The sequence below is a fragment of the Gadus morhua genome, chromosome 13 (assembly GCF_902167405.1).
Source record: "Gadus morhua chromosome 13, gadMor3.0, whole genome shotgun sequence".
NCBI classification, from domain to species: Eukaryota; Metazoa; Chordata; class Actinopteri; order Gadiformes; family Gadidae; genus Gadus; species Gadus morhua.
This window is the reverse complement of record NC_044060.1, coordinates 18,502,872-18,529,781: the sequence shown is the minus strand read 5'-3', so window position 1 is coordinate 18,529,781 and position 26,910 is coordinate 18,502,872. Positions and strand designations below refer to the sequence as shown.

The following is a 26,910-nucleotide window of genomic DNA, read 5'->3' as shown; positions in this document are numbered from 1 at the left end:
TGTGCATGATGACGATAAATCACTGGAGTCTTAATCAAGGGTTGAAGTGAGCTGAGGTCATCAGTCATGCAGAGGAACACAAGACAACCCCCCCTCCCCCCTCCTCCTGTGTCCCGAAGTGGCGCATCGCGCCCATGTCTTATCATCCTCCCACTGATGTATTATAATCATCCGCATCAAGACGGCTGCTTGAAAAGAATTGAGCAAACCATGGGGTAAACGCAATGAATAGCACACAGTAGGCCTTTCAGACCGTACTATCCATTGTCTGCATTGTAAATACAAAAGGGGTGCAGGAAGTATGATTTAACTAATATACAACATAGAAAGGATCCCTTCGAAGAACTTTGAAGCACAGAAACTAGTTTAGGCAACCTGTTTGGGAGCCACCGTGCTCACTTCGATGCCCTCATGGAGACATTATATAGTGGTTGGTTTTGATAGATTGTGGTGGCTTGGGTTATCTGAAAGGCACACTGCTGACATTCAGACTGTCCCTCCCACTATGACGGATTGCACGTGTATGGAATCTATAAAAATGTGTCAGCGCTGGAATGTGTTTTGGAGCTTGCACCTTACTTTAAGAGAAAAAACACATGAAACGCTCAAGAAAGGAAGAACATATGTGGGCCGCAGTAACAAAGACGCAGTAATAAACAACAATGGTTGTTCTCTGTGAGAAGGTATGGATTGTAAACCCTATCGACAAATAAGCGAAGAAAAACAGTGGAAAGGGAAGCCAGAGTGCTATGTAGAACATCAGCACATGTTTATTTTTTGCCAGCATGTTCCAGGGGCTATCACTTGGAAGCCCTACTTAACATGAAAGACAGAGAAGGAAGAAGGAGTCTTTGTCCACATAAATGAGACCTCCACCAGGGCTTGGTGACCAGGCCTTATGATGCATGACTTTGGTGACATCTTCAGAAGTCTTTTTCTTTAATATCCTAAGAAATGTAGACATTTGGATTAATAACATTATGCCGAAAGCATTGTCTCTTAATTAACAATAAGAGACATCCCATGTTCTTTAATAGACATAGACCCTGCAGACTTTAGCAGACGTAGGCCCTGCAGACTGCTTGCTGGAGGTGCCCTCACTGGCGAGTTCATTAAGAACCCTGCTTTCATACATTATTGAAATAAGTGTTAGTATCTCCTGTGGTAACACTAAACATTATATTTATTAGGCTAATTTACTGATTGAATAATTTATTTTCCATTACCTCAGATCTTTTATTTGTTATTTTGATAGAATAGATTATGCCTTTTAATTACTACTGCAAGATTTGCAGTAGTGTTTTTTAATTATTCATCATTATGTTTTGACCGTTCAAGATTAATAAGACCAATTAGCACTCTCAAGGTCTCTTTTCTCTTGTAAAACATGTTTGTGTTCATGGGTTTTATAGTTATAATGAGACCTCACAGAGAATTCTCATTATATTGTAATGCCAGAGTCCTCTTCATCATCTTTGCTTTTATCAACGTTTATATTTAGTGCTCGGATAATGTAGTCCGTAAACGGTTTTTATTTAACCAGGATATTGGCTCTTGAGGATTGTAACTAGATAAAAACATGGATATATACGGCACTTAAATGCTGCCCTCTATTGGTTAATGTAATTGTTCTAGTGCGGTTTCTCTGCCACGATTGGTTCTCCTGTTTCGGATAACGCTTTGTTGATATGCAAGGAAAACATGGCGGATTCGGATGAGCCGTAAGTAGCTACTGAGGATACAAGCAAGAAACACAGCCATTCACCTCACGAAAAGATCCTTTCACGTCCCACGAAATTAGAGCATGATCGAGCGCTGTTTTATTCTCTCTTTTAGGGAGAAGAAAACAAGGAGAGTAGTGGCGCTGACTGAGAAGTTAGTAATGAATTACTCGAACAACTGGCTGAACGTTTGAGGTTACTAGGCAGGTGTACGGTTAATGATGGCTAGCTGAGAGCTAACTTGCCGGTAGTACACTTCTGACGACTGGTCTCGGCATTAAAGTGTAAGCACGTAACAACGTCTGGTGAGCCAACACGTATCAACAGGGGTTATTTAGAGGCGGTGTGTGGCTCCATGATAGTGGGAACATAAGTGTTTTGTCTACGTGATCGCTGCGGCTTGTTAGCTTGTCAGTCAGCCAGTTAAAGCTGTCAAGACAAAACTATCGCCGTCACTGAGCAGGATCCAATTTGGGCAGAAACGCCCACTATTCTTAAACATGTGCACCAGACCAAAAAGATTCAGAATGTGTTACTAATTACATATTAAACAAAAGTATGAACTAATGGTTTACATGGAAGTGTTGGCTTTTTGGGGTATTTTGTTTTTGCAAAATTCCACACACACAGTTACATGTATGAATATTTAGTTATTTTTGGAACTATGGACTTATTATGATATTAAAAGGTTAAGCAGTTTGTCTATGATCTCCTCAGGATGGTGGTGGAAGGAGGTGCTGGAGACGGTGAATGGGAGGGACGGTGGAATCATATCCAAAAGTTCCTGGAGAGACCAGGGCCCTTCACGCACCCAGACTTCGAAGCCAGCAGTGAGGTAATGGTTTATGCTAAATGTATCTATGAGAACTGTTCCTGATTTGATACCGTTATGGTGTGAAGATACCATTTGCTTTTTGCCCTCCCATTTCCTCAGTCATTGCAGTTTATGTTAGAAACCTGCAAAGTGCTCATCATTGGAGCAGGTGGCCTGGGCTGTGAGCTCCTCAAGGATGTGGTATGATTGGCTGCTCAATGGAATTCTATTGTGACATCTACATGTTGCATTCTTCTTACATATTCAAAAATACATGTTATGAACATAAACATATTTCCCCATTCTGTGCTGTGGGTCAGGCTTTGTCAGGGTTTCACAACATCCATGTTGTTGACATGGACACAATTGACCTATCCAACCTCAACAGACAGTTTCTGTTCAGGTCAGTAGCTTTAAATGTTAAAATCAAATTAAATAGGATTATAAGAAATTGCAGGTTATATGCTGTGGACATTTGCTTTGCTACTGATTTGAACATCTGTCTCCCATTGCTGTCCAGGCTTAAAGATGTTGGGCAACCAAAGGCCGAAGTTGCAGCCGATTTCATCAACACTAGAATTCCTGGATGCTGTGTGGTCCCGTATCCTTTGGTTTCACGATGAAAGAAATAATACTTTGTGAACAAATTATTATGTGAGATGCCAAAGTTGTGATCCAAACATGGGCAAGAATGTTGCTTTGAAATAAAAATACAAAGAATATTTACTAATGCATTCTGGAACCCATCCTTTTTTATTTTTAAAACTGAAGAAATACCCATTCGTTTAACATTCCAATACTTTCCTTATTGAATTGGATAGACATTTTAAGAAAATTCAAGACTTTGATGAAACATTTTATCGACGTAAGTATTACTTTCTTACTTTGTGACTCCAATAAGGTCTTTTCATTATTAGGAAAAAGTACTGTTGTTTAAGATCAAATTATTTTCCCACTCTTAGAATTCCACATCATTGTCTGTGGGCTTGACTCTGTGATTGCCAGGAGATGGATGAATGGTATGCTGGTAAGTGGTCCTTAACCCCTTTGGGGGCACATCCCCAGTCTGTTATTATTTACATGGCAAATTCCCTTAGTTACAAAATGTACTTCTTTATATTACTATAAAACAGGCAACATGTTTCACTTCACAACAAACATTTCTTCATGTTAAATGTTTTTGTGCAGTTCTCTCTGGTGTCTGAGGCCTCCTCTCATATCGTTGTGTCTAGCTCTCTCTGCTGGTGTATGAGGACGGCGTAGTGGATCCTAGTTCCATCATTCCTCTAATCGATGGTGGGACAGAAGGCTTCAAAGGCAACGCCCGGGTCATTCTGCCTGGCATCACCGCCTGCATAGACTGTACTCTGGAGCTGTACCCTCCTCAGGTTATCTTTAATACATGCCAATTGACATCTGTACAACATATTGTTAGAGAGATGGGCTAGCCACTGGGTGATCTCCCTGACATCTGCTTGTGTTTCCAGATAAATTTTCCAATGTGCACGATAGCATCCATGCCCCGACTTCCAGAACATTGTGTTGAGTATGTTCGCATGCTACTATGGCCCAAAGACAAACCCTTTGGAGGTATGTAATAACCCTGGTTTAAATGTTTTTTGCAGTGCAACTTAATTTTGTCTCAATTCCAGTCATGAATTTGATATTAGTTTATTATTTAATATTAATACGTTTGTGTGTGTGTGTGTGTATAGACACTGTGGGTCTTGATGGCGATGACCCAGAGCACATCAAGTGGGTGTACCAGAGGTCATTAGAGAGGGCAGCGGAGTTCAGCATTACAGGAGTCACATACAGACTCACCCAGGGTAAGCGCCACAAAACACTTTGTTATTTTACTGTTGTGACCGATAGTATTTTCTGTAAAACCTTTGTTTCGTTCTGATATGTCATTGTTGTGTCATCTGACATGCATTTTGTATTTTTTTCTTCATTGTTTGCTGTAAACCCTGCAGGTGTGGTAAAACGGATAATTCCGGCCGTAGCTTCCACAAATGCTGTTATTGCAGGTGAGCAAAGTTTATCAAGCGCTTTCAAACCTACCTCGACTTGGTCCAGATAAGAGGTGAAAGAAGTTGATAATTTGGTTCCATTATTATTCACAAAGTAGACTTTGTCAAGCCGACCCAACCACGTAAACACATGAAATAATGTTGAATGAAATAATGTTGAATGGGATGACCGTCTACGAGACAGAAAATGCCTCAGAATTAAGTTTGATCAACCATATTTCGATGAGTGCTTTCACCTTATAATTGGACCATGTTTGACTACGACTCAATTGATTCTAGAGAACCTGGTTGAATATGTTTATCAGGTCCTGTTTGCGGCAAAATTATACGTTGTGTTCCGAACCTCTGCTATAGTTGGGTCGGATCACGTTCCCTCCTAAAGCGAACCGAACCAGGGTTAAATTGGTAGCCCACCCAGAACCCAATTTTCAAGCGGGAAGAGTTGCTTTGGTTTGCACCAAAGTTTGCATGAACCTTCGCAACAACCCAAACAAACCGTACTATCAAGGGGGAAACACTCCAGGCTTTCCTGGAACAGCTCGGGTGTAGAAGCATCCTAAACCTTGGCTATTTTATTTACAGCTGCCTGTGCAACCGAAGTTTTCAAAATAGCATCAAGGTGAGTTTTTCTGCTATGCATCTGTTGACAAAACAAATCCAGAGGAATGCGACACTTCAAAATCCTGCTTTAGTACTCACGCTTCAACCCTCTGTCTACATAGTGCCTATGCTCCTCTCAACAACTACATGGTATTCAATGATGTCGACGGCCTGTACACCTACACATTTGAGGCAGAACGAAAGGTTTGTTTCAAGTCGCTTCTGGCAAGTTCCACATAAAGCCGATGACCCGGCGGTTGTAACAGATGTGTGTTATTATCTATCCCTGCTCCGTTTAGGACAACTGTTCGGCATGCAGCCAAGTACCGCTGGACATGCGCTTCTCATCGTCCTCCACACTGCAGGAGGTCCTGGACTACCTGACGGAGAGTTCCTATCTGTAGGTTCACACGGGGCTCCTGTCACTATTGAGAAGCCTAGGGTCATTGCCATTTCAACGTCTGATGATGTTTCATGAATGAAATACTGCAGGCAGATAATGGCCTGATAATTACGTACATGCAATACTGTAGAAAAAAGGTTTGAAATGTACCCGACAATGTTAATGTTATTGTTGACCTCCTACCACTATTAGATGGTCGTTATCAATGGCTCGATGGCGAATAGTTTTGATTATGGTTTTATTGCTATGATAAAATAAGCTTCTTTCCCCATTCATGTTGGAACTGTGCTAAAAGCCTGGGAGAGCCCTGGCGAAATGTAAGGTATAGGTTACCCAAACTTGTGTCTCATTGGACACATTTTCACCCAGTGTTGAATTTGAGGGTGGTGAACGTATGGAGTGAGGACGGAGCTGTTCATGCTGCCATGATGATTTTTTTTTTTTTTTGTCTTGTTTTTGTTTTATTTATTTCTTATTGCTTATGTTTATTTATTTTTTTATTTTTTCCACAATGTCTTGTTTTTTAAAAAATGTATGATGACTATATGCTCTGTAAGGTGACCTTGGGTGTCTTGAAAGGCGCCTCTAAATTAAATGTATTATTATTATTATTATTATTATTATTATGATGGGTGGGGAATCAAAATGGACAGCCCTTTTTTAAATGTTTTTATTTTTCAGACAAATGAAGTCACCAGCTATAACTGCATCAGTAGAAGGGAAGAACAAAACGTTGTATTTACAGGTAAACCCCCCTAGTTGAATGTCCATGTTGTACCTAAGTAGCTTGGATAACAGCCAGACTCAGTGGTGTGCTGTGACATTTAGTATCCATACTGGTTTTGGTCTTTGTAGACGTGTCATTGTTCTTCGTCCTTCAACAGACCGTGGCTTCAATCGAACAAAGGACGCGGCCAAATCTGTCAAAAACACTGAAGGGTGAGCTGCCTTACCCAATGATTTTGATTTGCATTCACTGTAAGATAAATTATTGGAAATGTAAATTGTTAATGTGCGTATGTTTCTTTTCAGAGCTTGGACTTGCAGATGGACAGGAGCTGGCTGTAGCTGATGTCACAACCCCTCAGACCATGCTGTTCAGACTTAGCTTTACCTCATAAGCCAAGCTCTGACACTCTCACATTTCACTAAATACACAGAGGTCAGGTGGTCAGGGAACCAGACATGACTCCACATGAACCATATCTGTTATGAAATGGCAGAAGTTCAGTTTACACCTCATCCACACGGTACATTTTCAATTATTTGTCATTGCTTTGCTATGATCTCTCACCAGATCCATATTTTGCACTCAACTTACCAAATGACGTCCACACGTCCCTGTTTTGGTGATGCAATGTCTTTTAAATGTTTAGTATAGTAGCGTGTAATTTACACACCTAAGCCTCAAAAACGACATAGGGCAAACCGTGAAAAAGGATGACTTAGTGACATTCATGTTTATTTATTCAGTCTTTTTTTTCAGTTACAATGCACTTGCCCAGATTGATGATATTGAACTGGAATAAATTAGTTTTTCATACAAAGGACTGTTTGTGTATTCGTAACAAGGAGTAGACAGTATAGAGGTGAACATGAAAGTAATATTAATTTATAGTAGTTAAAGTATACCCCTTTTGCATCGAAAGTTGGAATGCAGAATAAATGCAGTGAAGACGTTTTCTACTAATATGAGTATATAGTACGAGTATATATCTTTTATTTGTCAAGCAACATGGCAAGCCTCAGTCAACTAAACAAATGGAAATATAGAACAAGTGACAGCTGGTTATTGTCGGTTTCCCCCTATTAAATGTAATACAGTGAACCTATGTGTTGTGCTGACACCAAGTGGGATCTTCGAAAAATGTTATGCCTTCTCCTAACTGATTTGATTAAATTCAGGTCGTTGTTAACGCGACAGATTGGACTTTTGAAGCAATCTATGATGCGTGGACGATAATTAAAAAATATACGTTGAAATGGTATTTGCACAATGATTTTTTTCCGTCTATTTTATCAATGCCGTTATCGTTATTTCGCTAAAGAAAGCCTGCATCGGGATGCTCGATCATCCGTTGTTATTGGCGAATGGCGAGGCGAGGGTGGGACTACCGATAGAGCAACATCCGTTTCCGTTAAATGTAACGGATATTTCTTTGTCCAACTTTTCGTCAAACCTTAATCTATATTCTCCTTGCCGATGCTTTTATTCCTGTCGTGTTATTTTAAGTATCGCTCCGGGGACTTAAATGACGTGCACAGCTCATAGGAAATAAGTGACCGGAAATGGCGTTGCTGTAAACCGGGATAGCGCTATAATTCATGATCCAGTCTCAGCCTATCGGGCTATTTATACAGCGATGCCTGGTGCTTGCTGAGACTTGACAGGCCCAGATATCTTGAACGTCACCGTGCGACGTGTAAAGGAAGTAGCGAGTGGTTTTACGTTAGCTAGGTTTCACATCAACGGCATCAAAACAAAGGATGATACAAGCTTGAAGAAGTGGAAAAACACAACATTGTGTTCCACTGCGGTGGATTTCGCTGCAGGGTTGGAAATACATTCATCCACTTAACTAAAAGGGCAATCTAAACCTTTTTACTTTACTGTTCGATGCTGTAAATAGTGCTTTGCTGTTAGCTTGGCAGCTTAGCTATCAAAATAGCTACTTAAAGTTACTTAAGATAGTAGCAATATCAAGCCAGGGTTTGTTTGACAATGTAACAACTAGGGACGTGTTATGTTTTCGGGTTGTCGTTGACGTGCTAGCTCTTTAACACACAGACACAACAACAAACACCAGAGCTGCTATCTGCTAGGGAAGTATTGTAAACACGATGAGCTGGTTCAACGCGTCCCACTTGTCTACCTTCGCCAAACAAGCGTTGACAACAGCCCAGAAGTCCATCGATAGAGTGCTGGATATTCAAGAAGAAGGCCAATGGGGTGACACTGTCGTCATGCCCTATGATGGTGAGTAATGACACAAGGTTGCAGTGGTACCTTGGCCGCACTCGTAGCATCAAATACTACCCGCTGTTACACATGACACAATTTATGTCTTCACTTGCTACCTAGATTTACCTGGAAAGACACCGTTGGGTGGAGGATGGGGGACCAGTCAGTGGGAGTCCGCCCTAGAAGAAGAGGAGGAGGAAGAGCCCCCTCTATCATCTGAGGCCATCACTACACCTGTTACCCGCACCGTTGTAGATGAGACGGATAACTTCTTCAGTACCTTTCTGCCTGCACAGGATGTTACTAACACCCAGATCGTGTCTTCAGCCCCTCAGACCAAAAGACGAGAGCAGGAGAAGGCTAAGAAGAGTAAAGAACCTGTGATCCTAAATGAAGTGGAGTCCTTTGAGTCCGAATTTTCTCATTTGGCCCTTGACGATCTGGATGTTTCTGGAAGCCTACCTGATGAGCCTGAGCCGTTATCTGGGGCACCTGAAGAACACTCCAGTATGCTTCAACCAGCTATTCTTGTGGCGTCTCAGGAGGATCCTCCCTTTGATTCTTTCATAGGGAGGCGTACATCCAACGACGGTATGGTCGAAAATAAAGTTGCTTTAGAGTCTGTGGATAATCAAACAGAAGAGATGCTGATCCACTTGGGACCCCTCGCCGAAGACCCTGACGTCACCGACTCGCCTGAGGCTTCAGATGAACCCGAGAGCATATCCCCTTCGGACTCGTCACCAAGCACGCCCCCCAAGCCGATACAACTGGAAACTAAAGACGGCAAGGTGGAAGACCGCCAGACCGACACCCCCTCCCCTCCGGTCAGCGCTTTCTCCTCGGGCACCTCGACCACAAGTGACATTGAGGTGCTGGACCACGAGAGTGTGTTGAGTGAGAGCTCAGCCAGCTCCAGACAGGAGACGGCAGAGGTGAAGGCCGGCCTTCACTTGATGCAGGGCTCTTTCCAGCTGCTCTCGGCCTCGGCGTGTGGAGAGCTCCTCCGCAACGAGGATTACGCCAAGCTCACTGAAAGCTGCGGCTCGTCCTCGGACGCTTTTGAGCGCATCGACTCGTTCAGCATGCAGTCGCTGGACAGCCGCAGCGTCAGCGAGGTCAACTCTGACGACGACATTCCAGGAAGTCGAACGCTGGCTTCTGTCACCGCCGGCTCGGAGCCTATTGCCCCTACAGCATCTGTGGTTTTTCAGAGTCAGGATGAGGCTCCCAGAGAAGAGCAGGTGGGGAAGGAAGAAGAAGAAGAGGAAAAGGAGGCGCTGCAGCAGGAGGAGGAGGAAGAGGAAGAAGAAGAAGAAGGGCTCACTGAGACGATGAGGGACCAGTCTTTGGATGAGATGGAGGAAAGTGGGCGGAGTGCAACACCAGTTAATTGTGAACAGCCTGAAGATTTGACGGAAGAAGATGACCAAACTGGTCTCATGATGTCAAGTACCACCTCAGAGCTGGAGGAAAACCCCGCTCAGCCAATCACGAAGGAGATGAGAAGCGTCTCTACCTGTCAGATTCTGGAGTTGCAAAAGGTAATTTCAATAAGTCATGCTCTCAAATGGATGATGCCCAATCTCAGAGTACAAGCATGAGGTAGTTGTTTTACTCTGTAGACATCTACCAATGTTTTGTTTTAACTAAGACATATTTTATTTTGAGCAAACAGACAGTTCTGTTTTTGGCAAACATTCCATTGCTATTCACAAGCACAGTAAGGCATGGAGCCATCCTGTTTCGTTGGTCTGTAATTCCAACCTTGGTTCAAATATTTGTATTGGAGAAGGTAAGGACCTACTGGTTTTAATAATCTGTTGACTAACCAACCTGAAATCTGTCAATCGTTTAAATGTCAAGACGAAAATAAAAACCTAGTTTATAGTTCTAGCACGAAAGCATCATGCTGCTGTGGGATGGACGATACGTCTCTGTTGTCATTTAAGTGGGTCTTCTGTATTGTATTCGATTGATTCATGTAAATGTTTGGTGGTAGGAAAGTGAAACAGTTAATGAACCTGGGAAGTAATGGCTTCCTTCCTATTGCTAGTACCTTGCGAGTGTCGTTGTGTTTGCTTCTCTAATGGACCAAAACAACCCCCTCCTGGGGGGCTTCCTCCAGGTGATTGATGAGCTCTCCAGTCGTCTGGAGAAGAGGGAGTCCCAGCTGCTGACAGTGAGCACGGACAAGGTCCGCCTGGAGGAGAAGTGTGACAACCTCAGAGAGTGAGTATATTGCAGTACACCGTTTCCCCAACTCCTGAAAATAATATTTGATTCAGGCGGCTGTGCCGGGCTGCAATAACCCCTTTTATAGCTGAGCCCTGGCAACTTGTATTGTATAAAGATATTGCACCAATATTAGGGCTGGGCAATTATCGAATTTTGATCGCAATTTCGATTTTAGCAAACAGCTGGATACATATCTGTACATTATAACTTTTTCTAGTTGACCATTTTGTTTATTTATTTAAGGCGAAATTTCCAAGTTCTCAATTGCAAATGGTTTTCTGGGAGAGACATGCTGAATAAATACATCATGTTTTCAAAAATCAAAAATCGTTTGAATAATCGTGATTGCAATATTGACCAAAATAATCGATATGATGATTTTTTTCCATAACCGAGCAGCCCCAACCAATATGTTGTACTGAAGCCTTCAATATTCTTAAATCTAAACTGAAATGGATCAGTCACAATATGAGAAATGATGTACTGTAGCATCATTACATTAGTTAGGCTAAACCTTTACATTTTTCATTCTATAAAAAATATAAATATTCTAAATGGGCATTTTCAAAAAAATAGGTGCGGTTGCATGATCCCACTCGTATGCACAATTTTCCGAAGGCTAATACGAGTGCTACGTTTCAAGTCGCTGGACACCTTTTATTTGCCAATAACACGTAACAGGCTTGTGCACCGAATGTTGTTTTCCTACCTTTTCAAGATACAGAAAGATCTATCCTTACGGACCTTGTGGGTCCTATTAACCTATTAATTTATGATGCATAATAAAAAATAGTGGCTTGCTTTGCAAACAAACGCATATCATAATGATAATAATAATTGATTTGATAAATATTATTGTCACTATAGGGGCTTCCTATGGTTCAATGCTAAGTCACTCAGACGAGGAGAATTATAATCTTTACCTAGTTTCATCAAGTATAGAAATCCTCGTTATGGTCTTGTTACTTGGGTCCGTGTGGAGGTGTTGACAGAAGGATAATGAGCCTGTACTCTTATGACCTCTTCCAGTGAAGTGGTTGCCCTGAAGGAGGAGACCTCCACAGTCCAGTCTCTGAAGGAGGAGTTCACCCAGCGCATAGCAGACACTGAGAGGAAGGCCCAGGTAGCCTGCAAAGAGAGGGACATCGCCAAAAAGGTACTTCACTCGTCTCCTGGACCTCAAATCTAGTCGTGTTAAGTTGTGACTGCTGCTTCATTGAAACTGCAGGCACTGGTCTGTTTTTGTTGAGAAGATATATTCTTGGTTCGTTTTGCTGTAGGAGATCAAGAGCATGCGGGAGGTGTTGACCACCAGACTGAACGCGGAGGCGATGGAGATCATCAAAGAGAAGGAGGAGCAGATACGAGGCCTGCTTGAGGAAGGTGAGGACGCTTCAATAGGCCTCTACACCATCCTCTGCTTCCAGGCCTCTGCTTCAATAGGCCTGTCTACACCATGCAAACTCCGCTAAACAAGGAACTCTAGGAACTTGTCACACAGCATTACAATGGGACACTGGGCCTCTATTACTCTTCCTGGTATTATTTTAATATTCAAATATACCTGGGATACTTTAAATACACGAGCACACCAGCGAACTTTGGCATTCAATGTTATCCTTGTTGTTGTTGTGGGTGTCCAGGTGAGAAGTTGTCCAAGCAGCAGCTGCAGCACTGCAACATCATCAAGAAGCTGCGTGTGAAGGAGAAGGACAGCGACGGCAGGGTCTCCAAGCAGAGCAAGAGGCTCAGAGAACTGGAGGAGGAGCTCCGACAGCTCCAGCAGGTCAGCGGGGGGGGTGCCAGCATACTGCTAGTCTTGTGGGATTCACAAGTCAGATAACTGGTGATGTGAGGTGTTGCGTGAAGATAAAGCTATCCCCCCTGGTGTGATGGGTGCTTGAGCTCTATACTGGATTTAAGTCCATTTTCATAGGCCAATTAAAAAAATACTCAAATAAATATCTATCTATTTAAGATGTCTGAACCCCATCAATGTGCTGGGTATCAGTCTGGTGCCAATATGGTATTTGTTTCCCAGCCTGGTGTGGAACCCTGTCTCCATTATCGTTCTTGTAGGTTCTGGATGGGAAGGAGGAGGTGGAGAAGCAGCACAGGGAGAACATCAAGAAGCTGAACAGCGTGGTGGAGCGCCAGGAGAAGGAGGCCACTCGCCTGCAGATGGACTCTGAGGAGTTGCAGGAGAAGAACCGCAGCCTTCAGGCCGCCTTGGACAGCTCTTACAAGTAAAACCCTCTGACTCCCCAACAGCATTGTTGTGTTGAACACACTGAAAGTATTAATATTTGCAATTTTCATCAAAAAAGTTCCTTTTCGACAAGGAACTCTCTGTAGGAACTTCAATATGCGGAGATGGGTAGCAACAAAACAAATCATGATCTGTGGTTTTGTCATCACCCGTAGAACCTTGGACTTAAGATGGAATTTGAGTACTTAGATTTAACACTGACTTACATATTTTTGCAGAAAAATAGCCTACTGTTCCTCTATAAAGAACTACTTAATTCATCGTTCAGATCTACTTTATCTTATTTTATTTACCTAACAGTATATAGTTTGTTTCCGTCGTCCTCAATCGCTCGATTCAACAATACATTTTGGCACTTTTTACTCCCGGATCAGACCGCAGAAAAAGCCTTGGACTTTCCTATCGCCAACATGCCTCTGTATTCGGATATCTCAGGCACGGAGACTGGGAAATGCACAGACTGCGCCAAACTGAAACAGACATTGGCTTTAATTGAAACGAGACTAGCAGTAGTAGAAAAATGCAAAGGACTATCACAGGATACAGTGCCGATGGGTGAGTTTGCTGAGCTCACTCAGATACAGCAAGATGATCAAAGCTACACTGTATCCTTCCCGAAGCTGGACATGAGAGAGACAGTTCCAGCTGCGTCTCACTGGAACAGAGTCGGCGCTAAGCCAAAGCAACATACCAAAGTAAATCAACAAGTTCACTCAACACCAAATGCTAAGCTATCCAAAGCTAAAGTTATCAGCCGGATTAGCCCGTCACTCAAATCAACCCTGCCACTGAAGAACCGGTTCCTGCCACTTCAAGAGTCCACGAACGCGCCTGCCACCGATGCACCCCTGAGCCCCGAGATGCGTCCGGACGGACAGTGCGGACAGAGACGGAACAACCAGTCGCCACGGAGGCGGGCTGCGCATGTGTCTGCCACCGTCCAACAAGGGCCCATCTCAGAGAAAGCAGATGAACCAGACACTCTGATTATAGGAGACTCAACTATCAAGGATATAACCGGTAAGAAGATCAAAACATGCATCTTCCCATATGGAATGGTTAGTAATATCAACCATAAACTAGCCAAAATCATATTGGAAAACCCCAAAATCTCACAGATTGTTGTGCATGCAGGATTTAATGATATTCAAAGAGAACAGTCAGAACTTCTGAAGAGGGATTACACTGATCTATTAGATACACTGGACAAAATACACATCAAGTCTTCCATCAGTGGACCCATACCAACTGTTGACAGGGGAATAAACAGATTCAGTCGTCTACTTGCACTGAATACATGGCTTTCCAGAGTCTGCAATGAAAGAGGAAGGGACTTTATTGACAATTTCAACTTATTCTGGGGGCGCAAATATCTTTTCAGAGCAGATGGCCTACACCCAAACAGGTTAGGCTCAAAACTGTTGAGGGACAATCTACTCTTCTCGCTTTACGCACAGGCCACAATCTTGCCATGGTCTGACGCACAGGCCACAATCAGAGCACAGGTTGAGAAGAAGCGAGACTACAGCCTCCCCCACACAACTACTCTGCCACTATCTGACACACAGATAGCAGACAGCCCACAGACCTTGAAGAGAGACAACAGCCCGCCCGACGCCATCAACACTGTGCCCTCCCCCATCGCTGATGCTGGCTTGGCGAGGAACGGCCACCCCCCTCCTCTGCATTCCCCCATCGATGATGACCTCCAGCCTCATCTCTCCCATAGCCACAACAACTCCAGCTCCGATGTCTCCCTTTGCGATTTTCCAGCCGAATTTAAGAAACTGGAACATGCTGGCATCAAACTTGCATCTGTGTCAATGATAGCATCGCCACGTCATGGCCGCAGGCTGCTAACACTGCTAACACCCAGGAGGACGGCGCCCCACCCCCGCCCCGATAGTAGTCCTGAGTATTACTGAGACAAAAAAGGGTTCAGCCGTAGACACAGTATAAAGGAAGTTTCTCATAATCTGCTGAACCCAAGGTTGCCTACGTCAAAGCAGGGCAACTTTCGCATTCATGCTGTAACCACTAAGAGAGTAAACAAAGGGAAACTTAGACACACTGCTAACCTCACAAATCTCATATCTATTGCCTCCAAACCAAAAACAACCTTAAAGCCTATCAACAGCACCATCAGGATGGCTCTACTTAATGTGAGGTCTCTTAATAACAAATCATTTTTAGTTAATGATTTTATTAACGCTTCCAAACTGGATTTTATGTTTTTAACTGAAACATGGCTGGAACAAAATAACAGTGCAACCGTTCTGATAGAGACAGCTCCTCCCGACTATAACTTTTTTGATGCATGTAGATCTGGAAAAAGAGGTGGAGGGGTTGCTGCTATATTTAAAAATGTATTTCAGGGGAAACAGATGTTATTTGGTGATTTTCCATCATTCGAATACCTTAGTGCTGTATTGAAATGCTCCCCCAGAGTTCTCCTATTAATTATTTACAGGCCACTCACATATTCTGCAAATTTTTTCGATGAATTCACAGAATTATTGTCTAGCATCTCCACAGAATTTGACTGTCTAGTTATAACTGGTGACTTCAATTTTCATACTGATAATTTGAATGACAAGTGTGCAAAAAAACTTTTTACCATTTTGGACACATTTGAACTGTCTCAACATTTGAAAGAGGCTACTCATTGTAAGGGGCACACTCTAGACCTGGTTATCACAAAGGGCCTCAATGTTTCTGATCTCTCTGTGACTGATCCTTCCTTGTCTGACCACTTTTGTGTTTTCTTTAACATATCTTTTATTCCCGACATACAGACAAAATCAAACACTGTCAAAAAACGGTATATCAATGAAGATTCTAATGTACTTTTTAAAAAGGCCATCTCCTTGCTACCACCTCTAAATCCATGTTCTGCTGATGATCTTGTAGAAAACTTTAATTTGAAAATTCTGAAAGTCATAGATGTCATTGCACCTTATAAGGTTAAAACGATTTCTGGAAAGCAAAAGGCACCCTGGAGAAAAGCTGCTTCTGTAACAGCACAGAAAAAGGAATGCAGGAAGGTTGAACGCATCTGGCGTAAAACAAAACTTCATATTCACCATGATATCTATAAAGAGAGCCTCCGTGCCTACAATTTAGACTTAAAAAATGCTAGAGAAACATTTTTCTCCAATATCATTAAAACCAACACTAATAATGCAAAAACCCTATTTGCAACTGTTGACAGACTGACCAACCCCCCAACAGAAATTCCACCTGATCTCCATTCCACGCAGAAATGCAATGAGTTTGCAGCTTTTTATATTGATAAAATTGAAGGTATCAGACGCGCCATCAATATCTCCACGTCAAACAAAAATGTTGGACTACCACCCTGTTCAGGCAAAAATTACGTGGCAAGGATGGCATGCTTTAATGTTATAGACTCTCAAAATCTTGTGGAAACTGTGACACAACTAAAGCCATCCACCTGTTGCCTTGATACTATACCTACCAACCTCTTTAAGAATGTTTTCGACTGCCTAGCAGTAGACATATTGCAGATAGTTAACAACTCTCTCCAGTCAGGCAAGTTCCCAAAAGCTTTGAAAACTGCAGTTATTAAACCCCTTTTAAAAAAGCGGAGCCTAGATGCCTCTATTATTAACAACTACAGACCAATATCAAATCTAACCTTCATAAGTAAAATCATTGAGAAAGTTGTCCTCCAGCAACTAAATCACTTCCTGGCATCAACTGGTTGCTATGACACCTTCCAATCAGGATTTCGACCCCTGCACAGCACTGAGACCGCCCTTATTAAAGTTGTAAACGACATCCGTCTTAACACAGACTCTGGCAAAACCTCAATACTAATGCTACTTGACCTCAGTGCTGCATTCGACACTGTAGACCATACATTACTTCTGGAAAGGTTAGAAAACTGGGTGGGGCTTTCAGGCACTGTCTTACATTGGTTCAGGTCCTACCTACAAAATAGGAACTACTTTGTTTCCATTGGCGACTTTGTATCAGAATCAACCAACGTGACATGTGGAGTCCCACAAGGTTCGATCTTAGGACCCTCTTTATTCAACATCTACATGCTCCCACTAGGGCAAATCATGCAAAATAACAATATTGACCATCATTGCTATGCTGATGACGCACAAATCTATGTATCGCTATCACCAAATGACTATCGGCCCATAGATCTGCTGTGCCAGTGCATTGAGCAAGTGAAGGAATGGATGTGCCGAAATTTCCTTCAACTAAATGAGGACAAAACAGAGATAATTGTATTTGGTTCTAAAACGGAAAGGCTTAAAGTAACCCAACACCTTCACTCTCTGTCCCTGAAAACCTCAATCAAAGCCAGAAATCTAGGGGTTACCATGGATTCAGATTTACATTTTGACAGTCACATCAAATCCGTTACAAAATCGGCATATTATCACCTTAAAAATGTAGCAAGACTTAGAGGGCTCATGTCCACCGAAGACTTACAAAAACTTGTACATGCCTTTATCACTAGTAAGCTTGATTACTGCAATGGTCTCCTCACAGGTCTTCCAAAACAAACTCTGAGGAAGCTTCAGCTTGTTCAGAATGCTGCTGCTAGAGTTCTAACAAAGACCAAAAAATTTGATCATATTACACCAATTCTGAAATCGTTACATTGGCTTCCTGTAGGTCAGAGAATTGATTTTAAAATCATGTTGCTAACCTATAAATCCCTATATGGTTTAGGCCCAAAATATTTAACTGATTTGCTTCCACTACATCAGCCTTCTAGACCACTAAGATCCTCTGAGACCAATCTGTTAATTATCCCCAGAGTAAACACAAAACATGGGAAAGCAGGATTTAGTTACTATGCAACAAATAGCTGGAATAAACTCCCAGAGGATTTAAGACTTGCCCCAACTCTGAGCACCTTTAAAACAATTATGTTTGTTTATTATGTTTGCTATAGCTTTCTGCTAAAATCTTAAATACATTGCACTTTCTAAAAAGCTTTTTTAACTTTGCCTTTATTTTCTATTTTAATACTAAAATGCCTTTTTCTATTTTAACCATTTCTTTGCATATGTTTTTCTTTTACTTATCTATTATTTTATTTTATTGTATGACAATGTTTATATGTGAAGCACTTTGAGTCTGCCTTGTGTATGAAAAGTGCTATATAAATAAAGTTGCCTTGCCTAGCCAATCAGATGCCTCCTTCGTTTTCAGCCAATCACATGACTGCAGTTCCGACCTCGGAGTCCAGCCTCCGTACATAACAATCTCTAGATGGCGACGAAGTTAAAGCTGCGTCACGTTTATAACTACACACTTTTTCCGTCTAGTTTCGATTGGGTTTTGGGATTATCGGGATTATTGGGTTTTGGCGTTAAAGTAGTAAATGGCACCGACAATGTAAAAACCCAGGCACTGCAGTCATGTGATTGGCTGAAAACGAGGGAGGCATCTGATTGGCTACGGAGAGTTCCTTGTCGAAAAATGCATTTGTGAATCTAGCCACGTCAGGAGAGTCTCAAAAACAAGTTTAACAGTTTGTATATAAATGTAACAACATCCAAATACATTTTGATGAAAATTGCAAATATTTTTTTAATTCATATATTTATGGATTTATATTACATTTATTTAATACAAGGTACATTTGTGTGTGGTGGATCAGAAATGTGTTTGTGAAACTTATATTTGTTTATGGATTTATTTTACATTTATACATACCGATATCCATTTGTGTGTGCATTGAAATGTATTTGTGAGAAGAGAGTAATTTATATATAAATCACAAAATACATTTGTGAATCCTTCTCTGTGCATTCATTATTAATGAGACTGTTCTGACCCCATAGGTCTCGGCAACGTTACAGCCCATGCCCTTCACGAATGGCGCATCTCAGCGACTATAAATTCCACTTTTACAGTTTCTTAACCCTTTGTGTGTCACTAGTACCACGATTAGGGGCTATATATCGTTCTATTTAGTACATTTTTCAATCTTTTGAAATTGAGAGAAATGTGAACAAGCGGATGAAGCTGTGCTGACGGGGGTCTGGTTCCACTCCTTCTGTGTGCAGGGAGCTAGCGGAGCTCCATAAGGCCAAGGCCAGCAGAGACAGTGAAGCCCAGGAGGTGGCTCTGAGCAGGGAGACCCAGGCCAAGGAGCAGCTGAGTGTCACCCTGGATAAGGCCCAGGAGGAGGCGCGGTTACAACAGGAGGCCCTGGGCAATCAGGTACCGCCATGGGCGTGGGCCATGGAGACACATGCATACCTACCTACTGCATATTGAGGTTCCCCCTTCACTGTAAAGCGTCTTTGAGTGTCTAGAAAAGCGCTATATAAATTCAATCCATTATTATTACTATTATTATATAGCTTCACACACTCGGTCGGTTCAACTGCTTATCTGCACCTAATGCAAAGTGGAAATAAAATGTATCTCCTGCACACCGGAGAGCGGTGCTTCAATGATGACTGTATCATGGGATTCTAATGTTTTTGTTAAGCTGCTGCATCGTGACATTGAAAACGGTATTGTTACGCTAGCAGACTACTGTTCTTTCACAGACGGACATTGTTACCTAGCTTTTGGGGACACCCAGGGTTTTGATGCACCTCCACACGCTGACCCTCTCTCCCCGGGGTGCTGCAGGTGTCCGACCTGAGGGTGGCCTTGCAGCGGGCGGAGCAGCAGCAGGCGAGGAAGGAGGACTACCTGAGGGAAGAGATCAGCCAGCTGCAGCAGGTAAGAGGGGCGCCTTTTTCAAATGGGCCGTTTCAAGACACGATGTCACGATGAAGCCCTATGCAGTTCTAATTTAGACGGTATTTTTGAACTCCTCAAACCCTGTGGCCTCTTCACCCCCGTGAAGAGGCTTCAGGAAGCCGAGAGCAGGAACCAGGAGCTGAGTCAGGGCATGACCTCAGCCACGCGGCCCCTGCTCAGACAGATCGAGAACCTGCAGGCGTCGCTGGGGGGCCAGACGGCCTCATGGGAGAAGCTCGAGAAGAACATCTCGGACCGACTCTGTAAGGTCACGTTTTTGGCTCTGTGTGTTTTTGAACGTGGCTGAAAATGACGCTAGACGCTAAAACAATTAGTTTTATTTGCCCGGACAAGCGGACGCCCAGGCACAGTTGGCTGTTGCCGTGGAGAAGGAGCGCGCCGCCACAGAGGAGGGGATGGCCGTACGCTCCCAGCTGGCCTCCCTGGAGTCCCAGAACTCTCTGCTCCGCAAGGAAAAGGGGCGCTACGTGGTGGAGCTGGGCACGGAGAAGAACCAGAGGGAGAGACTGGAGGAGGACAGCAGCAGGTAATGGCTCACAAAAGGAACGCAAACATACTCAAAGAATAACTGTGCCTCCTTCCTCGATTGAAACCCTGGTAGACTCTTGGAAACCTTAGTCATGATTTATTATTAGATTGTGTATCGATCCTAGAAGTAGTAAGTACTCTTGAATCGGTTTTCTCTGAATTTATCTAATGTGAGGGCAATAGTAAGGTTTTGGTTATTTGAGGAACTCAAACGGCTGAATACATTTGAATGAACCACTTGGAGAGCGGCCAGGTTAAGGTGTACTGACGGGTCACTTACTCACAGATCAGCTGCTTTCTAAAGTCTTCTAACCACACTCTCTTCATTTGTGAGAGACTCTGTGGGACTTCCCCAGTTGAGTGTAAAGTAAATGATGTATTGTGTTGCATGATTAGGACCTGCCTGGGTTTCTCAGGCCTCTATGTAAAGTAACGGAGAGAAAGTGGGAGCAGTCATGCAGAACGGCTTGGCCTTTGTGTTTTGGGGTCGTTGTTTCTTTAGAAAATCAAACTCTCATAGAAGGTCAGTGGTGCAAAAAACAACGTGACTGCTGGCTGACTATAATGTCCCCAGGAAGTTAGGGATGTGCCCCAGAAGCTTGAATGAAGTGAAAATAATTGTTTGTCACATCTACCTTTTTTTTAATGCGCATGTGGATAATAGTTATATACTTTTATATTATTTATGGGTTTCATCAATCGGGATAATTCGTGGTTGATAAAAGAAGAAAACACATTATTATATTATATTATTAATAATTTAATGATTTGATAGATGATACGTACGAATTTAATAGAAGAAAATGTTTTGCATACATTTTAGATGTCAAATTCCTCAGAAACACTTTGCTAGTTAAGTAGTTTGTTTTGTTCCAATATGTGGCATATAGTATCAACATTCATTTCTGTCTAAAATGTTTTCAGAACTCTTTAGCTGCGGTCATGTTAGAGAGGAAGTGGGTGTAGCTCCACCCTGATTGGAGGATGTCATACAGGCGGGGGTGGGGCGCCAGGCTTTTTTCTTTTAGAAACATGTGTCTTTTCAGTGGGCCAGTGGCGCAATGGATAACGCGTCTGACTACGGATCAGAAGATTCCAGGTTCGACTCCTGGCTGGCTCGTAACTTTTCCCTCTCAGCCTCATGGATCCTGCCTAGAGCTCCTCTTGTGTTTAACTCAATGGAACCCCTCGCAGATGGTTGTTAGTGTCTGCCTAATAATTACACACCAGTAAAAGCTCTTAGTTTGCCTGTGGAAATAAATAAAAATATAAAAGTTGTCTTTCTACCGTTGATACTATATAATGCCTTCTCCAACCCGGTTTATTTGAGTTGGCGATTGTGTTTTGATGCATAACATATATTTTTGGGTGTCATTTCGTACAACAATAGAGCTTGTTTGTGTTTCTCTGTGTAGAGAGCATGTTGAGCTGGAAAACCTGCGTGGAGAGCACAGCCGCTTGCTAGATGAGGCCAAGAAAGAAAAGGTTAGTTTTCCGTAGTTATTTGATTCTGCTTTTACGTCTTGGGTTTGGCTTCATGGCATTAGTCCCTTATTAAATTAAGATGTGGATAATTATTTAGATATGTATTATAACCTCTATTTTTTTATTAACTAAGGGTATAATCAGTGACTTATTGTATTTCTGTTAAATATTTAAACAGTAGTTTAAAAGCTATTTTTCTGTGATACTTGTTTTATGCTCCTCCCGCCAGCTGCTACTGACCAATCAGCTGGAGATGGAGAAGATGAAGGTGGAGCAAGAAAAGAAGAAATGCTACCTTGCACAGGAGGCCCTCAAGGAGAAGGTATGTCCTTCTTCCTTGATGTGGACATTATCCAAGTTACCCATTCATTAAAACATTGATTTGTTTTGGTCTGTAACCCAAGGAGAGAAAGGCCATGGCCCACTCTGTAGGGGAGCCCCCAGCCTCCTCCACCCCCTCCCTGTCCCGCTCCAGCTCCATCAGTGGGACCGACACTGCCGGTCTGTACGCCTCAACCTTTTCCCAGGTATGCACAACACGCGACGCCAGATCAAGCTTTTAGCCCTTAAAGGTCCCAGGGCATGCTACTTTATGTATACTTATATGTAGGTGTTAGTCAGTGGGCCCATCATACAATATTTGAAGACGTTCAAGAAATTCAGCCTTGGTGCAGAATTACAGCCACTACGAGCCAGTCCCACGATGAGCTTTCCACAAACGTGCCGTTTTATAAGAGGCGGGTAAAGGTGGAGGGTGGGGGTGTGGCCCTGAGCAGATTGCAGCTACGATACCATGCGCTCGTGTTTGCAATGGATGTATCGCAATGGCTCGGATTCATAATATCATCCGGAGGCGCACACAGCCTTTGGCCGTGCTCTGTAAATATTCTCGAACACTCCGGGTGCTCTGGCGTGAGTCCTGGAACTCTATATATAAATGATATCATATTATACATAGATATCTATATCACCTTATATATATTATCACGGCCAAAAGCTGTGTGTGGCGTTCCAGACCATATTATGAATCTCAAACGACTGCGTCGGGTTCTCCCACGTCTCGGGTTCTTCCACATCAATCTGAAGTAGACTGGACCGCGACATGGAGGAGAAAAGGATTGGTGACCACGACTGTCTCCCGCCGGAGCCCCGCTGCCCGCTGCCGAGGCACCACCGCCTCGGCAGCGGGCAGCGGACCGCTCTGAGGCACCACCGCCCGGCCATGGTGCTCATATTACTCATATTAATGTTAGAAAACCTCCTTAAATGACATTTTCACGCCATGGGACCTTTTTAAATATCACTGAATTACCACTGACGTCAATTCATAGGTGGAATGGTTTTATCTTATCGCCCGAATACATTGTTGTTGCTGTTGTTCATTTATCTTTCGGTCTTTCTTTGCCAAGGATGACTCTATGGACCACTCGCTGGGAGTCATGCCCATGTCCATGTCCCTCAGTGGGACCAACCTGTACGAGGCGGCCAGGCTCTCTGGAGGCTCCAGCATCATGGAGAACCTGCAGTCGCAGCTCAAACTGAGAGAAGGAGAGATTGCGCAGCTACAGGTAGCAGGGCATAGAACATCTGCACAGGCCTTGATGAGGATCAATACGCGCACATTGGATCGTCCTCACCGCCGAATGCTCTGTACACCAGTAATCTGATATTATGAATAGAATTGATTATTATAATGAAGTTAGTGGCTTGATTAAACAGCCAGAGGCTGTAAGCATTCAATGCAGCTGCTCGCAGGGATGTTGAATCTATGTTTTCCAGTTTTTCTTAATTTATGTAATACTTATTCATTTAGTTACCTTCACATTCTCTGGTAGCTTGTGTGTTCCTTGTTTGACATGCTCTGTCCCCTTGTGGTGTGTGTGTGTGCTGTCAGTTGGAGATCTCCAGCCTGGAGAGGAGTCGCTCCGTCATGGCGGAGGAAGTGGTCCGCCTCACCAACCAGAACGATGACATGGACCTCCTGGTGAAGGACATCCCCAGGCTCCAGGTCCAGCTCAAGGTGAGCTCGGCCCGCCACCGGCTACACAAGAGGAGCCCACTGAAGATAACATAAACCAAACACATTGTGTGCTGTGAGGCTAGATGATGTGTTATACTGTATGTCTGTGGCTGTTGTATTGGATCATTGTAGTTTGCATTTGAAACGCTTCATTATAGTTCTGAAAAACTGTCAGGTGGGAGACTCAGGCCCCGTCCACACGGAGCCGAAACGGGCGAAAACTATCTGCTTTCGTTTTAATGCGGTTCAGGAATATCTCCGTAAATACGGAGTCATTGTGAAACCGCAACCAGCTTTTGAAATGCTGTAATAAATATTCAAGGCGCTCAAGCCTGCGCGCATACAGCCTGCGCGCTGTATACAAACATTCAGTCACGAGGAGATTCAACCTTTAAAATTGAGCAGAAACACTTTTTAATGTACAGTTAGTAATTAAATTTATCAAGGGGCTTTATTTAAAGCTACAAAAAGAATACAAATAAATAAAAAATTCAACGCAACTCTGACGTCCCCCAGCTGGTGGGGGGCTAATGTCGTCATCGTTTGCGTTTCAGCAGTCAGACGAATCCTAACGCGAAACCGCATAGGTCCGGATAGATTTGAAACCACCTCCGAGGGTGGTTTCAGAAATGTGCGGTTTCGGGCACCGGATTCGCTGGCTCCGTCTGGACGGTCGGCCGAAACGCACAACACGAGGAGATTCCACCTTTAAAATTTAGTAGAAATAATTATTACATTTATCAAGGGAGTTTATTTAAAGCTACAAAAAGAATACAAATAAATAAATAAATAAAAAATTCAACGCAACTCTGACAGCTGGTGAATAAAGCCCCTTGATAAACCGCAATAGACTTATGCGGTTTCATCAAGAAATCGGCTCCGTGTGGAGGGGGCCTTAACCCATTGAGATGAAGTAGGAGTATGGAGTAGTAGGAGGCAGCCACCACAGTTTATGGGTGGTTGGAGAACAGTTTCAAACAGGATTAGTTTCCATGGATCAATAAAAGCTCATGTTTGCGTGAAAAGCTCCTATGTTTAACTCGTGTGTGACGTTTGTGTCTCAGGATCTGGAGCAGAGACACAACACCATCCTCCAGATGTACGGGGAGAAGGCCGAGGAGGCTCAGGAGCTGAGGATGGACCTGGACGACGTAAAGAACATGTACAAAACCCAGATCGACGAGCTGCTGAAGAACCAGAAATAGACTCATGGGCTCTCTGCTGCTTTGGTGACGGCGACCAGAGACCCTGGACACTGTGGTGGAGGGGCTTCAGTTAATGTGGACGTGCTTCTTCTTCCCTTTCAACACTGTTCCAACAAGAAGAATTAATTGTAATTCATCTTGATTCTAATTATTTTATGGAGTTTGTCTGATGGTGGTTGTGTTATTTAAGTTTTGTATAGGTGGGATGATGGTTACTTTTAAGCATAACATACAGATGACAGAATATGAAGGATGGTAATAGGTCACTTAATTCTTGGGGCATTGAAAACACTATTTAACATTTATTATTCAATGTAAGAGATCGCTCACGTTATGCTACCTTTGCACTCTACAACTTCCCATTTTTCTTAATTATTTGAGAATCTTTTCAATTTACTAGAATTAGTAACATGCTTTATTGTATGAATGATTGATTGCTCACAACTCCTTCCACATCCCAACGGCGGTATATAAGTCTATGTTTAGAATCCTTAAATGGATTTCAAATTGTATAAATTGTAAATGCATACAAATATTAAACATTTATTTGGTTGATGAAGGCTTTAACTTGCTACATTGAATCACGTTCCCTTTTATTTTGTTATTGTTACATCTATGGAAATATCTCAAACCTGTTCCCGAATAGCGTTAGGCTTGCATGCCGCCTTGTTTCTGAACATGTCCGTATCAGACCAGCCACTCGACATATCAAGAAACAGCGGAGAACAACAAGAGGTTGAGACTAGAGGAGGACCACAGCTGGTGGTGTAATAAAATGAATAGAAACTATCAAACACCCCATCCCTTGATTTTGAAGTCTGATTTTTGGCCCTCATGACGCCAATGATTAATTAGAAATACTATTAGAAACTGCTTTTTTCTTTTTAAAGATGAGGGACAATCTAGCTCAAAATCAAATGATTTGTATTGAAATGTAATGTATCTTCCAGATGCCTACAGTCATAACTCTATTAAAAGCCATGTTGAGAACCTTGTTTCTTATGTGTTGATAATCTGGCATGGGAAAGTTATCCTCATTTACACAATTGAGTGTGTATGTCAACCATCAGGCCGCTTAGGTTAAGTGACAGAAACTGTTCAACGGCAGATTTAAACTCCCCTTGAAAATGTTGGCTAATTACATTCATAGAAACATGGATAGAAACATTCATAGAAAACAATATTTTGTGACCTGGTCCAACAGGAGCTTTGCCACCTATTGGAGGGGAAGAGAACTACAGGCAGTCTTGGCCTTTACGTAAAATATTTTTTTCGGTTTGAGAGGTTTTACAGCGCTGGGCCGTCCCTGCAATCTGTGAGTCGAGTTAATTCTTGGTAGGGACAGCCAATCACATTTCAGTTTGCTACCAAGAATCGACCAAGAATACAACACTCTGGCCAATCAGCGCTCGTATCGCTACCAAGAATTATACCAAGATTACAACGCTCTGGCCAATCAGCGCTCGTATCGCTACCTACGCATTTTTGAAGAGTGACACTACGAAAATCTTCACTTCTTACCAACTTTTCCGAGGTAAATCAGTCCTTTCTAGCTATTTTCAATCCAAATAAATTGGCAAATATCTATATATATATAAACAGGTTTTAGTTGGATGAATAACCTGGAGGAAGCTGCGTGTTTGTCGAGGTAAAGCACCAAGATATACCAAAAAACATGCTGATTTTCATCGAATCGAATCCCGGTAGATCCTAATTCGTTATGATCATAATATGACCACTGTGCATTCATATTAGGGGTGGGTATTGCCAAAGAAGTCACGATTCGATTCGTATCACGATTCACATGCCACGATGCGATTCTATCACGATGCATCGCGATACTTGAATTATTGCGATGCAT

The 26,910-nt window shown here is 42.7% G+C and overlaps 2 protein-coding genes and 1 non-coding gene across 6 annotated transcripts; all 3 read left to right on the top strand.

Annotated features, from left to right (window-relative positions):
* The first annotated feature begins 532 nt into the window (after window positions 1-532).
* On the top strand, window positions 533-7,121 carry uba3 (ubiquitin-like modifier activating enzyme 3). Of its 4 annotated transcripts, XM_030374334.1 has the most exons (18): window positions 1,677-1,721; window positions 1,837-1,875; window positions 2,439-2,556; window positions 2,656-2,736; window positions 2,856-2,938; window positions 3,056-3,136; window positions 3,357-3,400; window positions 3,498-3,562; window positions 3,768-3,923; window positions 4,023-4,125; window positions 4,251-4,364; window positions 4,512-4,565; window positions 5,151-5,187; window positions 5,291-5,372; window positions 5,468-5,568; window positions 6,253-6,316; window positions 6,456-6,510; window positions 6,604-7,121. In XM_030374334.1, the coding sequence occupies exons 1-18, from the start codon at window positions 1,702-1,704 to the stop codon at window positions 6,690-6,692; spliced, it is 1,386 nt and encodes a 461-aa protein (XP_030230194.1). In that variant the 5' UTR covers window positions 1,677-1,701; the 3' UTR covers window positions 6,693-7,121. The 4 variants fall into 4 exon arrangements, with proteins under 4 accessions (XP_030230196.1, XP_030230195.1, XP_030230194.1 ...); XM_030374336.1 differs by lacking the exons at window positions 1,677-1,721; window positions 1,837-1,875 and adding an exon at window positions 533-683; XM_030374335.1 differs by lacking the exon at window positions 1,837-1,875 and having other exon boundaries at window positions 1,621-1,721.
* An 829-nt stretch (window positions 7,122-7,950) lies between these two features.
* tmf1 (TATA element modulatory factor 1) lies at window positions 7,951-26,039 on the top strand. Its single transcript, XM_030374333.1, has 17 exons — window positions 7,951-8,548; window positions 8,654-10,077; window positions 10,662-10,765; window positions 11,801-11,927; window positions 12,052-12,154; window positions 12,415-12,557; window positions 12,851-13,017; window positions 19,100-19,256; window positions 19,677-19,769; window positions 19,897-20,053; window positions 20,145-20,337; window positions 21,755-21,824; window positions 22,054-22,146; window positions 22,229-22,351; window positions 23,234-23,392; window positions 23,719-23,844; window positions 24,909-26,039. Exons 1-17 carry the CDS (start codon window positions 8,413-8,415, stop codon window positions 25,047-25,049), a joined length of 3,516 nt encoding a protein of 1,171 aa, XP_030230193.1. The 5' UTR covers window positions 7,951-8,412; the 3' UTR covers window positions 25,050-26,039.
* Window positions 21,387-21,459, top strand: trnar-acg (transfer RNA arginine (anticodon ACG)). The gene has a single exon. It is a non-coding gene; the product is annotated as a tRNA-Arg (tRNA).
* Window positions 26,040-26,910: the final 871 nt, after the last annotated feature.